The sequence below is a fragment of the Stegastes partitus genome, unplaced genomic scaffold, assembly GCF_000690725.1.
Source record: "Stegastes partitus isolate 25-593 unplaced genomic scaffold, Stegastes_partitus-1.0.2 Scaffold1888, whole genome shotgun sequence".
NCBI lineage: Eukaryota > Metazoa > Chordata > Actinopteri > Pomacentridae > Stegastes > Stegastes partitus.
The window spans coordinates 53,660-68,865 of record NW_007579619.1 but is presented as its reverse complement, the minus strand read 5'-3'; the positions used below and the strand labels follow the sequence as shown (position 1 = coordinate 68,865).

General features: G+C 43.6%; 2 protein-coding genes and 1 long non-coding RNA gene across 3 annotated transcripts; all 3 read right to left on the bottom strand.

The window, feature by feature from the left end:
* Positions 1 to 6: 6 nt before the first annotated feature.
* Positions 7 to 1,578, bottom strand: LOC103373031 (protein FAM111A-like). Its single transcript, XM_008302826.1, has 2 exons — positions 1,537 to 1,578; positions 7 to 1,433 (listed from the first exon to the last, which is right to left on the bottom strand). Exon 2 carries the CDS (start codon positions 1,356 to 1,358, stop codon positions 237 to 239), a length of 1,122 nt encoding a protein of 373 aa, XP_008301048.1. The 5' UTR covers positions 1,359 to 1,433; positions 1,537 to 1,578; the 3' UTR covers positions 7 to 236.
* Positions 1,579 to 4,825: 3,247 nt separating this feature from the next.
* On the bottom strand, positions 4,826 to 12,633 carry rnf175 (ring finger protein 175). The gene is made up of 9 exons (XM_008302824.1): positions 12,568 to 12,633; positions 12,187 to 12,224; positions 11,914 to 12,055; positions 10,710 to 10,864; positions 9,420 to 9,527; positions 8,504 to 8,624; positions 8,006 to 8,139; positions 6,566 to 6,667; positions 4,826 to 5,765 (listed from the first exon to the last, which is right to left on the bottom strand). Exons 1-9 carry the CDS (start codon positions 12,586 to 12,588, stop codon positions 5,645 to 5,647), a joined length of 942 nt encoding a protein of 313 aa, XP_008301046.1. The 5' UTR covers positions 12,589 to 12,633; the 3' UTR covers positions 4,826 to 5,644.
* Positions 12,634 to 13,423: 790 nt separating this feature from the next.
* Positions 13,424 to 15,126, bottom strand: LOC103373028 (uncharacterized). Its single transcript, XR_521036.1, has 5 exons — positions 15,001 to 15,126; positions 14,355 to 14,417; positions 14,085 to 14,146; positions 13,838 to 13,885; positions 13,424 to 13,637 (listed from the first exon to the last, which is right to left on the bottom strand). It is a non-coding gene; the product is annotated as an uncharacterized LOC103373028 (long non-coding RNA).
* Positions 15,127 to 15,206: the final 80 nt, after the last annotated feature.

The window sequence follows — 15,206 nt, the reverse complement described above, 5'->3', positions numbered from 1 at the left end:
CAAAGAAGGAAACAAAATGATTAACATTGATGTGATAACTGTGGAAGATGAACATAGAAAGTAAACGTACATGTTGGCATCCAGATTAGTCAACATACAAAACTGGATGTGATGACTTTCAGAGAAACAAACAAACATCTAACGCGCTTGACTGTTTGAATGTTTGGAGTAAAATGACTTCATGAAGAAGAAAATCTCTGGAGCCAGATGTGTCGAAGAGCTTCTGATCTAGTTGGCTAGCTGTCGTCCATGTCCTCCTCTGTCAGGGATTCACCCTCAAGGATCTGGTTTAGGTATGGGTTTCCCTCTGTTGCCTTTCTAACTCTGTCCAACAGCTCCTTGTTTCCGCTGTCTTTCAGTTTGTCCACAAAATTCTCAAATATAGTCAGCAGTGGTAGTGAAAACTCAATCACACTGTCTGTCTCCTTTGGAAACCCATAGCAATACCCTGCAGTGTGCAAACCAAAAACTTTGCACCCGACATCAAACACTGGGGAGCCAGAAGATCCGTGATACATGAAGGTGTTGTAGGTCACAACTTTGTCTGCTTTACATCCTCCCTCCAATATGCTTTCAATGCCTTGTTGTTTGAGCGCTTCGACGACTGACTGGACAACGAACAGCTTGTCTTTGTAGGGGTGTAACTGTTGGCCCACTGCCTGCCCTCGATTGTCTATTTCAATGATGCATGTAGGATCTATTTTTTTCACTTCTCCTGCTGGGTGGCCAATCAGACAGGCTTCACCATTGTCAGGTGGAGGACCAAACTTGCTCAGGAGCCCTGGTGGCACCTTCAGGTTCTTTGCTTTTTTTTTTTGATCGTCTCTCATAGGCTTGTGGTTGAGCTCCAGTATGGCATAGTCCAGCTCCACGTCAAAGTCAATCAGTGTCTTCTCAGCAGTGAAAGTGTGGTAATCAGTGTGTGGCTCAGGTTCTTCATAGTTAAAAAGGGCATAAACATCAGTGCCTTCCCGCAGCTTGTTACCTTCAACACATTTGTTAAATAAATGCGCATTGGTCAGGATGAACCTATCAAACAGCACAAAGCCTGTTCCCTGACAAACATCCTGAACTATGAGCTTACAAACTGACTTGCCCAGTTGGAGCAGCTTCCTGACTCTGTGAACTTCACTGAAAGACTGTTGGATCTTCCCAAAGTTCTCCTTCTTCAGCTCCAGTTGTTTCTGATAAGAATCGCCATCGAATGCCCTCAGCATCCGTCTCATCCAACCAGAACTCCCGTTGGTGTTGTAGGTGCCGCTCGTCTCCCCTGCTGCTCCTCGGACGCCGGCTTCACTCGTCGTCTTCTCCTCCATCTTGGTCGGCTTCGACTTTAGCTTTGCTTTTATCGCAGCCATCAATGAATGACCCAGACCACAGAAAATGTCATGATTTGGGAATTCCTCTGTGGACTGACGTGAGTGTTGACCCTGCTGTAAACCAGAGTGAGAAAATTACTGTTACTTCATTCACTATGTAGTTCAAAAACAGTAAAAATAAAAACACATTTCATACACCACATTAGAGTGTACTGACCTTAGAACCAACATCCTCCTCCTGCTGCTTGTCCACTTCCTGTTCCTCCTCCTTTCCCACTTCCTGTTCCTCCTCCTTTTCCACTTCCTGTTCCTCCTCCTTTTCCACTACCTTTTCTTCTCGCTGCATTTCCTCCCGTCTGTCCTCCTCTTTTACCTCACTGAGTGCAGCCATCTGGAAAGCCAGAAGAATTGAGACATCCATGAAGTTTCAGGTGGTTTTTTTCTTTCTTTCTTTTTGTAGGCACAAACTCGCTTTTTAAAAAAAATAGTAAATAAAACACCTCATACACTGTGACCTCCAAAAAGCTAGATATTTTCAGTTTTTGCTGACACTTTCTCGGTTTGTGTTGTTGCACTGGACTACCACAAATTGCAATCTACATACGCTCACCTGGGAGGACGTATTCAGAGTTTTCAGGGTCTTAATTCAGTACTTTGGCAGCAGTCGTAGCTTCCAGACGTCTCAGATAAGCAGAAGAAGAAGAAGAAAGAGAAGCCTTTATTTGTCATAAATACATTATTATACAGCATCGTAAAATGTTCCTTTGCCATGCCACAGTTGGGGTCTGCACACTTGAATTTAAACAGATTTCAAAATCTCATTTTGCCCCTTACACTCCACCAGACTCTACTGTGACTCTGAACGTCTATGGTCAGGTCTCTCCACAGATGTTCTGAGGGGTTTAAGAGTGCGTCCACGATAGGACCAGGCAGGGGCAGCACAAGCCATCTCATCAATTTTGATGAAACTTGGCCAGTTTGAAGGGGTCCCCCCAAAACTACTTCAGTCCAAGTTTAAGGAAAAAATGACCAAAAATTGCCTAAAATATTGTTCAAAAGTACAAAGCTCTACTGTCACAAGAATTCAACCAAATCTTTTCATGTTTTCAGTGAATGTCATCCTACCCAAAGACAATTTACTAATTTATCTAAATGCAGCTGAACAAACTGCCCTGCACTGCTCTACCCGAACAGCCTGTTTCATGGCGAGCTGGTCAAACTGCTCAATCTGAAGCCAAACTTCTGTCACTGTGGTGTATTCATCTGCATTTTGTTCCTATTCTGCCACGTTCAGGACATTTCTCGGCTGTAGCCACTAGGCAGCGCTGTCCTTTCCCGTCATCCTCTCTGCCATCTGCAGTTTCCGTCATGGCAACGTGGCAACGTGGCCAAAATGGCGGGCACGCCTCGTAACTTCTCCGATGAGCATAATTCTCTGAACTTCGTCATAAAACACACAAGTAATTCAGTTTCTTACTATATTTGGCTTTGAGAAACTGCATGTTTGTTTTCTTCAATATCAAATGAACAAATTAAACGATAGCACTACATTCACAATAATCAACCTGAGAAACAGCTTCTCTGAAGACACACTTCCGTTTCTGTTTTATATTTAAGATGGAACCTTTCAAAACTACATTACAAACACATACACCGCTCAACAAAAAACAAACAAGACAAAACAAGGGGACACTTCATTCTGACATCGTTTTGTTCTCAATAAACTAGTGTTCATCAGTGACTGGACAGTGGAAAACAAAATGATTAACCCAGTGAGGGGGGGAGGATTCAGAATCACGTACGCTTCCTAACTAAACAGATCAACATCCCAGAAGTTCAGTTCTATGGATGTTATACTGTGTTGATTAAGTGATCTTCTGCCTCAGCCTGTTTAAAGTACGTCATGGAAAACATTCTACCCACGCATTCAAACCCGACTTATTGCTGCTTTCACATGGTTAGAATTAAGATTCAGTCAGAAATTGTTCATTTCTCTAAACTTAATTGACTTTACCTGTTAGTCATGAAGGAACTTGTGATGTTCTCGTCACAGAGTTGGTGAGCGGACAGAGTGTGAATCCTTAAAGTTAGAGAGAGAAGGTCTTTAGATGTGTACGCTGAGCTTCACAGCTAGCATCTAGTCCGTTTGCGCTGCAGTCAGTCGATAAAGAGCAGTGGTCTCCTGATCTGTGTTTACCCTCCGGACATTCCATGTCACTGACGGTACCGTCTTCCTTTCTCTCTTGTTTGTTTACTCAGAAGAGCACAGGAAATGGAATGCTTTCCTCCAGTGACATAAGCCACTTGGGGAAAACGTGTCTCCGACTTTGCTGGACCAAATAGAGAGGAATCCTCTGGACCCCAAAACCGGCCCAAAACCTACTCATCTGTGAGGAACTTAACCAAATATTAGCTTAAAAACACTACATTTAATCAAAATCTCTTTGTTCTGAACGTGTCATTGAAAATTTGCCAATAATAACCAACCGAGAATCCCTTAGTGGTCGAGTTTATATTTTGAACTAACCAGCATGATCTGATGTCAACACCACCTTAACTTCTGTTTGGGAGATGAACATTCTTCACCTCAGAGGTACGACAGGTACTTAGGACTGCCAACCATGTAGAAAGTTAACACCAGCGTTGTGATCCCAGTTAAGCTTAAATTAAGCTAAACTTAAGCTAAATGTTACTTTAACCAGAGCCAGCGTCCCCACAGAGCTTGGTCACATGTGCCACAACCACAACACAAACGTTGTTAGCTTAACCCTTTCTCAGGCTGATTAGCTAGCTTGGTTAGCACAGTGCATCAGTAATTGAACACGATATTAGCTTAGCTAGTTGTCTCCGCATCAACTTCTGGGGTGCGTTGCACACATTATGCTTGGCGCAGAAATTGCATTAAAAATGGAAAATTAATGTTTACTAACTAAACAGGGTGTCAGAGTCTGCTGGTACAATCATAATTACATTGAACTGCACATTTTAGAAAACAAGCCAACATAAATGTATTTACTTGCTTTCTCTGAATGAGAGTCTATTGAATCCGGAGCTTTTTGAAGCCAGCACCTGGTGGCACTCAGTGGTATTGCACCTTAAGTTCAGCTTTTTTCTTTTTGTGACTTCTGTGATTGTACCATACTAAAGAGAAGACATTTCTGAGCTCTCTTGCCTAACAGCCATGGTTCTGCTGTTTACATCCAGGTGGTCATTATTTCCCTTTAATAGCTTTTCCTTTTGATTGATGTCTTGTACTGTCAGAAATATCAATGCAGGCGAGCAACGTGAAGCGAGCTCGCAACTGAAAGAAAACCAGTGAACTATTGGCTTAATCGAACAAACAAATAATTTTGTTTGACACATTCACATTTTGGCATAGCTCATATCCGTATAAATGAAAAATCTAAGCAATAAATGCAAGTGACAGCAAAAGCAAACCTGTAGAACACATACAGAAGTCAACAACATGAAACACTAAACTCAACGTATCGCAACGCGAGGGACACTTTAAGGATTTATAAATATTTATTGAATACAAAGTTTTTATCAGCAGCAGTTTTCTTAAGGAAGCGATGTCTGTCCGATTTGGCAAAAGAAAGCTTTGTTACTGGACGGACGGTAAACTTCCAACCCTTCTAGATCGAGCCACCTGATGTTTAGAAGGTTAGTTGAATGAGCCGCCATGTTGGGCGAATGCCAGCAAAGCCATTTTAAAGTATGACATTTGAACTGACCCTTGAGTCACTGTGAAGATTCGGCTGCCGCAAGTCTACGAAGCTGTCGACCAGCTGCTACATGAAGCTGAACATTTTAGCATCAACTTAAGCTCCATAAAAATGAAAACGAGCCTTCTGTAACAAAGGTACATGAAATGTAAACAGGTTTTCTACAGCTTTTCAGACAGGAGTCTAACGAGCACAGAGTGGCATCAACAAAGCCAGCGGGGAGGAGTGTGCAAATAAAACCGCAAATTTTTTTTTTCTGTAACCGCAGAGTGGTGTTGTTACCTCGACACAAACAGCATGCGCAACAACACTCTTGAAACTTCCTCGCATCAAATGGTCCAATGCTGGATCTGTGCTTAAGTAGTTTTTTGTTCAACTTGGCAGCAGTTTTGGGTTCCCTGGTCGTCCTCTGCATGTTGAATCCCAGACCGCCCGCAAGCAGGAAACTGTGCAAGCATCCAGTCCGAAAACACAAAGCAAAAGACTCGAGAAGCAGCCAGAATCGGTTCCTCGTAGCGGCGACTTTTGACGGTGTGCTGCCAAACGTTTCTCGTGCCTTCCCCGACTACAGGCGTACTTTTGGCGGCGTTCCTCAGGGTGCTACTCGAGGCCCAGGGTGAAGTTAATCCCGTGAACGATCCCGATGATGATGGGCTGCCAGGCTACCAAGTATCTGAGCCAGTCGAGCAGCTGCCCGTACAGCACATGTGTCTTCTCCCAGCTGGATGAAGATGGAGGAATTAAGGAGCGCTCTGAACTGTTCTATAAAACGGGAATGTTGTGTCTCCATTTCAGCCAGAAACTACATTTACAAGCATTAACAAATGGCGATATTCAAAGTGATTTTGCCACAGAAGGAATCATGTCTGAAAGGTGATCCTGGCATCAAACGTAGGAAAAAAATGACCCTTGTTTGTTTGATTGTTGTTTCTATGATGATGATGACTGTTTCTATGACTGAAAAATTTAGCTCAACAAAAGCCAGATTTTCTCTCTAGATTCTAAAACCTGGAGTGGATATCAGGGGCTTCGATAGGTATTCCATAAAAGCATTCTATATGTTTTGTATTATTGTGACCTGCAGCTACCAGTGGTTCAGAAAATATCACTACAGATTCTGAATCAATGACATGCCAAGAAATAACAGTGAAAGATCCAGGCTATTGTCTACAATCTGTTCCTAAAACATTCTTGTATAGCCTCGTGTTTAAGATATGAAGCTAAAACTGCAAACCAGAGATTGTCAAGCAGAAATTAAAACATTTAATGATTTGATCTGGAAACAGAACTCAAATGTATTTTTTAGCCCTGAAATTTTAATTTCATGTGTCCTGAACTCATGAAGGAATTATGAAGTGCGGAACGTCGACCCATTTCAAGGGCCCACAAGTCAGAAAGGATTCATAGTACGACGGTAAAAATGTGCACAGCTTCATTAAATACACTCAAGTTACTGCCGATTCTGTGGGCGGCCACGGTACAATGAACAGAACAAACTGCACGGGCTCCAAGGAAGGATACGGGTTGTTCATCATCCTCTTCAAGTCAACCTTCTCGTTGCAGTACGGACACGTCTGCTTCTTGCCGACGATGCACCAGCCGCGGATGCAGAACTCGTGGAATCTGGAGGGACGGGTCGAGTTAAGGACAGAAAACAGTCATGGTCAGAAACACACCAGCCTCATAAAGTCGAGGCCGCACGTTGGAAACGAGAGCATCCTGTGACAGACTCCCACCATTACCAGACAAGCTGTCGTCTTTCAGCTTTTACGGTCGCTAAACACAAGGCTAACCTGGAATCGAAACCACTGCCATGTCTGTTGAGTAAACATAGAGCAATAGCTGACAGCCAGTTAGCTTGACTTAGCTCGCACACTGGAAAGAAACCTCTCCAGAGAAATTCTAAATGAGGTGCAACCATGACAAAGACAAAGATCCAGTTTCTGCTGATGACCTTCTCAACAGCAAATCTAGTCTGATGGAACCATTTCTTCACCACTTTGATGTGTGTTTGGGCTCATTGTCTGGTTGGAACATCCAACTGTGTCCAAGAACCTTCTGCTGATGGTTTCAGGTTTTCCTGAACAACGTGGAGGTGACTAGCTGCTACATGAAGCTGATGGTGATCCAGCCACTGGTCCACTGACTTTGTGTAAAGCTCCAGTTCCACTGGCAGCAGAACAGAACCAGAGCATGATGCTGCCACCTCCATGCTGGATGGTAGGTCTGGTGTTCTTGGGTTGAAGGCCTCACCTTCTCTTCTCCAGACATGGTTCTGCTCAGTGTTTGTTCCATCTGACCAGAACTTTCCTCCAGAAGGCCTTTTCTTTGTCCATGTGACCAGCAGCAGACTTCAGTGGAGCTTTCAGGTTCTGCTTCCAGAGGAAGAACTTCCTTCTCCATCAGCCTCTCAGCTCATGTTGATGTCAGACCCTGTGGACACTGACAGCTGTGTTCCAGCAGCTTCTGGTCCATCCAGAGCTGCTTCCTGCTGGTTCCTGGTTGACTCTTGACCATCCTGACCAGTCGTCTCTCAGCAGCAGCTGCTAGTTTGTGTTTCCTTCCTGATGGTGGCAGTAACACAACTGGACCATGAGCTTTATGCTGACACACTGATGGTTCTGGGATCTGAAGCTTCTTTAAAATGGCTCCAAGTGACTTTCTGACCTGTTCAGTTAATCTAATGTATGATTGTCTTTTGCGACAAAGACTCATGCATTCCAATCATTCATTCAGAGAAAATTCAGACTGCCATGATAAACACAGTCTCTACAAGCAGACCTTGGCTTGTATATGAACTTGGCTGTATGTGTTCCACGTTGCCAAAGACATTTGGGCAAATTGTATTTTAACGCAGGGGCAATACTTCCTGAACTTTCATGCAAAATAAAACCCCTCTGGGTTTAACTAATACGTTGAAAAGCCTCTCCTCCTGCACAGATCAACACAACTTAAGGATACATGTGTCCACAGGAGAGCTGGTAGGTGTCTTCTATGAATCCTTCCTCCTCCACGTCCACCAGGATCCTTTGACCGCACACTGCACAGATGTCGTTGGTCAGGCTCCGGCTCGGCATGCCTCCCTTGTTGTAGTACTGAAAACACACATTGCATATTTCATACAATGACGGTATTTAAGGGCTTTATCGAGGGATCGATCACGGCAAACTCCTACAATCACTCCTCGCCTCCTCGAGCAACATGCAGTCAAGGAGGCTACGTTTATATGAAAGCACCAACCACCGAACTGGATAACCAAGGAAGCAGCATGAGCTGAAGCTGCATTTCTGGCCAAGATGGAGGACAGTCATGTTGCAGATACTGACTGCAAACAAAGTTGTTGTCTTTTGTTTTAACACTAAAAACGACGTCTTCGTTTGGATAGCAAAGTTGTTCTCTGTAGTTGTAAATGTCTGTTTGAGATCAGGTGATTACAACATTTTAAATGAAGTGTTTTACCCCAATTGTGGAAGCCATGTAGTCGGAGCAGATTTCAGCGAAGTCTCTGCCCATGACGCCGTAGTAAAGCCCGTAGAAAAGCATGATGACTCCGACGTCCATGGAGTCCTCTGCTTTGATTCTACGCCAAGACAGAAAACAAACCTGCAAAATAAGCTGTGCTGAGCTGAACTAAAAGGCATTTAGTTTGACTGAAAAGGCTCCACAAGTCCATCATATGTAGTACCAGGCTTTATCGCCTCTTTATTGGACTTTCAGTAGAAGGATCTACTCTCCAAGTGCTGGTCAAAGAAATGTTTAAAGGTGTTCAGATCAAAGTGCAATTAATGGAATTTAACCCTAGTTTTAGTCCAAGTCTCCAAGTTATTCTAGGGCTGGTCTGAATAGCAAATTCTGGGCTCCGGATATTCGAGCCCAATTAATGACGAAAATCAATCCGAATATATTTTTTGTGCAACAGGCAGAATAAAGTGATTTTGATGAAACGCTACAGTTTTAAGCTACGATTTGGTTAATTTTCTAAATACAACCCCACGTCAGAAAGCTAACAATCTGTCGAGTCCTTTGGTTTTACAGTTTCTGGCTGACACATTGGCTAAACCATCCTTTTTTTTTTTTTTTAAGATGAGTCGTTTTCAAATCTGCTGGCAGGTTTTGGTGAGTAGAAGGTTAAGAGCCATTCGAAATTTATTAAAAACAACCATTTTTACAGGTTGTTTTTTGGGAATTTACTAAAAAGGAGCATCAAATAAAGTGACTTTGATGGAACGTCCTAATTTTAGGCTTGGATTTGGGACATTTTTCTGGCACTGAATGGAACATCCAGCGATCATTTCTGTTTTCACGGTTTCTATCTCTGACAAATGGCGCCTGCTGTGAGACAAATGACGTTGCCCGGCTGTCAGCAGTGGCTCACCTGAAGAAGACGTTGAAGCCGAACATGGTGAACATAATGGCCAGGTAGCCCAGAACCCCGACCGCATAGCTCAGCTTGTAGATCAACAGGAACCACTTGTAGACCATCCTGAAAAATGAGGAACGTAGTTAGTGTGTTATAAACTGATGTGTGGATTGTGTTGGTTGTTGGGGGTAATTGGTTCTGAATTAGTGGCCGAACAAGGGCGGCAGAGATAGGCATCATCATAAGCTCCAAGAGATCAAACCAACATCTGTCAGTCCCTTGTTTTGTTCTGCCAACAGTTAAAAACCATCTAAAATGTGACTGATCATTGCTGCTCTGTTGTACATATTTAAAAACTAAAGGTGCCACCAACTATTATTTTCATTTTTTATTAATTACTTGGTCGATAAATGCTAAGACAATCATTGAAAATGTGAAATCCGACTGTTTGTGTTTGACGGTAGCCCAACCACGTCCCATTTACTGTCAACAAAACCTGAACAGATTAGAATCTGAGAGGCTAAACCTAGTTAATTTTTGCAATTTTTTCTGAATGACAGGTCAAAAATATAATCAAAATTGTTCTGTTTTCCCCCGGCCCCGTCAACTTATTTACCTTTACCAGCCAGCCTCTGACCTGAGTGACTTTTAGCATCAATGGAAAAATCAACCAAGTCTCAGCAGAAAATCGTGATCTTTCATCAAACCCACTTCATTCTACACATCGAATTAAAACATGTGCCAAAAACAAGCTGTTTGCACGAAGCAGAGTCTTTAAAAAACGAAACAATTCTGCGCTTGTTGTCGCAACTGTAGAGCCGTTAGCGAGTTACCTGCGACCAACAGAGCATCTACGACTGAACAGATCGGAGAACTTTTATTTCTTCCCTTTGTTTTTAACGCCTCGTGGGCAGCTGTGATTCGAGGCTGTTTTTGTATTTTTGTGACTTTTCTTTAATGATTTCCGGCATTTTAACTGTGCCGCACTAACATAAGACATTTCTGAGTTCTCTCTCCGTCTTCATTTTGTTCAGTTTGTGATGAAAATTGTGGCAGGAGCAAATTTAAAAAAGGCATTAATGACGTCTACGCTAGTCACATTAAAACCTCCGTACGTTCTAAAACATGCGATTTAACAGGTTTCCAAGTTGGGACCAGTGGACTTGACTGCGTTTCTTCTATGTCCAGCAACTTCACGTAACTGTGAAACGTTTCAAAGGTGAAAAAAAGCACAACGAGCGTGTGCAAAAAAAAGAAACAACTGCACTACAGATCGGTACCAACAGAGGGCGCCGCTGCTCTTACCGGGGCGTCCTGCAGGCCAGCGGCTTGCGGGTGGCTCTGAAGATGACGTAGCTGGTGATGACGGAGAACATCCCCCACATGGACAGAAACCTCCACCAGTACAGTTTGATGGTGAAGTAAAGAGGGACCACCCACATCTGGACCAGAGTCACCAGCTGAGGAGGACACGGAAATTATATCCACTTTTTTTGTTTGCTTCTTATATTCTAACGTTCTCCTTCTCCATACTGCTGCTAATTTAGCCGTACTGTGAACACACGAGCACATGAAGAGAAACGCTCGACACCAGCAGCCTCCCAGGATTAATCCAGCGTTATTGGCGGAAAGAGGAACAGACTGAACTTAACAAGGATAAAATGACCATAAACAACGAAGAATGGTTACAAAAGAGACGCAAAACTATTGAGGTGTGACACAAACCTGGAATAAAAACAACCACAACGAAACAAAAGTAGGAAAATCGGACACAAAATCATCGAAATGGGACCAATAACCACAAAGTGACAACAACATGAGGACAATATGAGACGCAAAAACAGCCACGACGAGACGCAAAATAACCTAAAAGTGAAAAAAAGAAACACAAATGGACAGAATGGCAACAAAGCAATGCGAAATGCCTCAAATGTGACACAAGACGACCGAAATCCGACAACAAAGCGAAACAGACTTAATATATGACGCAAAATTACCAAAACAGAACCAGAAAATAACCACAAAGGGACAAAATGGCACCAAAACGATGCAAAACGACTGAAATTGGACATAAAATATGACACAAAGCGACCAAACAACATTTGAAAAACATTCTACTATACCAAAAACATGGCGTTGACAACTCGCTCTTCACATTTTAAGCAGTTTTCTTTCCGTAATTTCCAACAAAAGCATTTCCAAAGCGACAGTTTAAGACACTTTTATGTTTTCGTAGAGCTGACGTGGATTTGTGCGACCATGCAGAGCTTTTTCCAGCAGTACATCCTTGGATTCTGCACTTTATCCCGAGTTAGTTTTTGTTTTGTTTGATTTCACACGAGACCGGTGTGGAGACCTGCCAAGAGGCTGCACTGTCAACCCAACTTCGCCTTTTTGTTCTGTTTTTGGTTTGCATTTGACGGATTTAACCAGCATCTCGCAGACAGTTTCGGTGTGGGTGTGGATGAACCTCCGGCCTCCTTCCCCTCCCTCTCACGGCAACACTCACGTTGTAGGATCGGTGGTGGCGCTGCTTCCACTGCACCAGGACGATCTGGGCCACCACCAGCGTGGCGACGAGGATCAGCACCATCTCGGCGTGCATGGCCTCGTGTCCCCGGTGCTTCACGTGCAGACGCTCATGCTGCACCCTGCAAACGCAGAAGCAAACGCAGCATTCACCTGCATGTTCCGGGATCCACGTGCAGGTGTGATGAGTGCATTCTGGGTGTGAAATTGGTATTATTTTTGAATTTTGATTTAAAAAACGAGCAGTACTCACTTCCAGTTTTCTCTGTGTGTCATTTTCAGCAGGTCGTCCTGTAATGAGGAACAGAAATAGCAGCTGGGAGGTTTGTGGGTCTCACTGGGCGCCTGTATGTAGGTTAAGGCAGCCTGAACCGGAAGCCATGCCGACCAAATAAACTGAAAGTAGCTATGAGGAAAAAAGAGCTCTTTCTGTTTTGTTTTTGTGTGTTTAATACGATCCCCTGTGTTGCCACGTCGAAACAGCTGCAGCCTCAATGTTGACAGCTGAGCTGCACTGGTTAGCTTGCTAGCTAGGTAGCTAGCTAGCAAGCTAACCACAGCTTTTACTAACGTGCACGAGGAAAATGTCGGTCGTTAAGTGGCTCAGCCGAAATACTACCTCGACTTTACTCACCTGGGGGTGCACACCCGCCATCGTCGGCTTTTTCTACCCTGCTCTGCGCGCGAGCTGGCCGGCGTACGGCTACGCTAGCCCTCGCTGTGACAGCCGCTCCGAGCCGGTGCGAGTACGGCAGAGCGAGAGGGTCAAAACGCGCAACGCGTAAAAAAACAGAAAGGCCACACAATGTGACACGAAATGACCAAAACGGGACAAATGAAATAAATGTCTCACAAAACAACCAAAATACCACCAGAAAGAGACACACAATCACCAACAAGTGGCACAACATCACCACAATGGGAAAAAAAAAAAAAAAATCACAACAGGACAAAGCGACAGAAATCAGACAAAATGCCTCAAATGTGACACAAACCAACTGAAAATCTACAAAAACAACGACGTGGAGGCAAAGTGGGCAAAGGGAAAAAAAAAAAAACACTACAAAATATTTTCTGTATAATAAAGAGGGTTTAAAAAATGACGATCACTGTTTGGAACTGATCAATAATCATCAACTATTCATATTCAGCTTGTTTTTAATGCAGTCAGATTAAAACTACAAAAGTAACTCCTACGTGGGAGCTTAAAGAAAGAAGAGTCATCAAAAAACTACCACTAAACACTGATATCTTCCACTTTAATGTATTTCAGCCAACATCGTAACCGTTTATTCGTTCTCAGGATATAAATGCCTTTTACGCCTTTAAAACATAATTTTTGCAAAGAGGATTTTCTACGATTATGACTCTGGGAGAAGTCAACAATGAGCAAAAACACCGATTCTGTTGCGTTATTAGTCTTTATATACATTTTTAAAATAAAACCGCCTTTTATTTAAAAAAAAAAAAAAAGAATATGGAAAAGACAATGATTTGCAACATTCGTCCTTTATTTCTTTTTAAACAGTTGAGCTTCACTTTGGTTACATAACGTGGTAAAGTGCTACGGGACACAATCAAAGCTGTTGATTTAACGTTTTTGCTCAAGTCGTCTTCCGCCCGTCTGTTGGGTTTTCAATCAAGAAAATCCTGCCGGCAGCATCGATGGACGACAAACTCGGCGCGGCTCCTTGTTCGGTCGACCTGTGGGAAGAAAGAATCGTTAGCCAGAGAAAAACAAACACTGGAGGCGACTGTCATGACTACAGACAGTCGCTCAGACATCCAAGGAAGGTTTGGGCCATCTTTGGTCCGCAGACCTCTGGTGGAAACTACGAATGGCAGGAAAAAGCATCATCACAGCGACCAGGACATAAAGGTGAAGTAAACCTGAACATACGTACCAGCTTTGGTCGCCACCTCCGGACAGCATCACCACCGAGACAGTCAGCCTGAAAGTAAGGACGAGATCCAGTCAGGCTCAAACGTAAGACACAGTAAAGGAGGTACAGACTTAGAACGTTCGCTCAGACATCCAAGGAAGGTTTGGGCCATCTTTGGTCGGTAGACCTCTGGTGGAAACTACGAATGGCAGGAAAAAGCATCATCACAGCGAACTGAACTTCCAAACGTAAGATGTCCAACACCAACCTGGTAACGCACATCTCTGCTTCAGATCCTTCCACCAGACATTAACATGGCGAGTCAGGGACCTGCAACATGAAAGGGAAACGCCATACGTTAGTTTACAGGCAAAGTAGACGCCACAACTTATAACAAGTTTTTTTTTGATTCGCTCAGACATCCAAGGAAGGTTTGGACCGTCTTTGGTCGGTAGACCTCTGGTGGAAACTACGAATGGCAGGAAAAAGCATCATCACAGCGAACTGAATGGCGAAACGTAAGATGTCAAACACCAACCTGGCAATGCCCATCTCTGCTTCAGTTCCTTCCACCAGGCATGAAACCGGGTCAGTCAGGGACCTGCAACATGAAAGGGAAACGCCATACGTTAGTTTACAGGCAAAGTATATGCCACAACTTATAACAAGTTCTTTTTGATTCGCTCAGACATCCAAGGAAGGTTTGGACCGTCTTTGGTCGGTGGACCTCTGGTGGAAACTACGAATGGCAGGAAAACATGTCATCACAGCGAATTGTGGTGCAAGTAAATCAGAACCGCATGTCCTTGATGCGTCGCGGCAGAGCTGATGTCTTACAAAGACGTGTCTTTAGAAATCCAACAGGTGTCGCTTTTAAAACCTCCAAATGTGGTTCGGCTCCTGCTCAGACTTTCTAAAAGTCAACCTGGATATGCGAGTAAGACTGATTCGGGCTGCCAGTCTGACGAGAGACTGGCACACGAATGAATGCAGCTCCACGTCCAGTGCTCCCAGTGAGCTTAGGAGATGGATTATAGCCAAAACTGATTCCATAATGCACTGCCACCTGGAGTCAAAACCAGTCATTTGGACATTTGACATTTTTCCCGCAAACAGTCGCCAACGAACATGCATTTTAAACAAGACACTGTCACTGTTTATATTGTTGTTGCACCTGTACACACCTATGGGATCATCTTGAGCAGAAACCAGGTCTTCTGTGGGCTTTTTCCAGATGGAAACACCTGTCAGACCGCGAGGCGTCTGTTCGCAGGAAGCCTGAAAGTGAGATTTGAGATCTATTTAGTTGCTGAAGTGATGCCCAAAAACAAGATCTTTATTTCATTTCAGTCGCTCAGACATCCAAGGAAGGTTTGGGCCATCTTTGGTC

What these genes read in the sequence shown, in the direction of transcription:
- LOC103373031 (XM_008302826.1), bottom strand. Translation starts at nt 1,358, where the DNA reads ATGGCTGCGATAAAAGCAAAGCTAAAGTCGAAGCCGACCAAGATGGAG.
- rnf175 (XM_008302824.1), bottom strand. Translation starts at nt 12,588, where the DNA reads ATGGCGGGTGTGCACCCCCAG. An exon ending in GGCTTCAACGTCTTCTTCAG is followed by an intron (nt 8,625 to 9,419) that starts GTGAGCCACTGC and finishes GTCTTGGCGTAG; the next exon opens with AATCAAAGCAGAGGACTCCA. An exon ending in ACATGGCTTCCACAATTGGG is followed by an intron (nt 8,140 to 8,503) that starts GTAAAACACTTC and finishes GTGTGTTTTCAG; the next exon opens with TACTACAACAAGGGAGGCAT.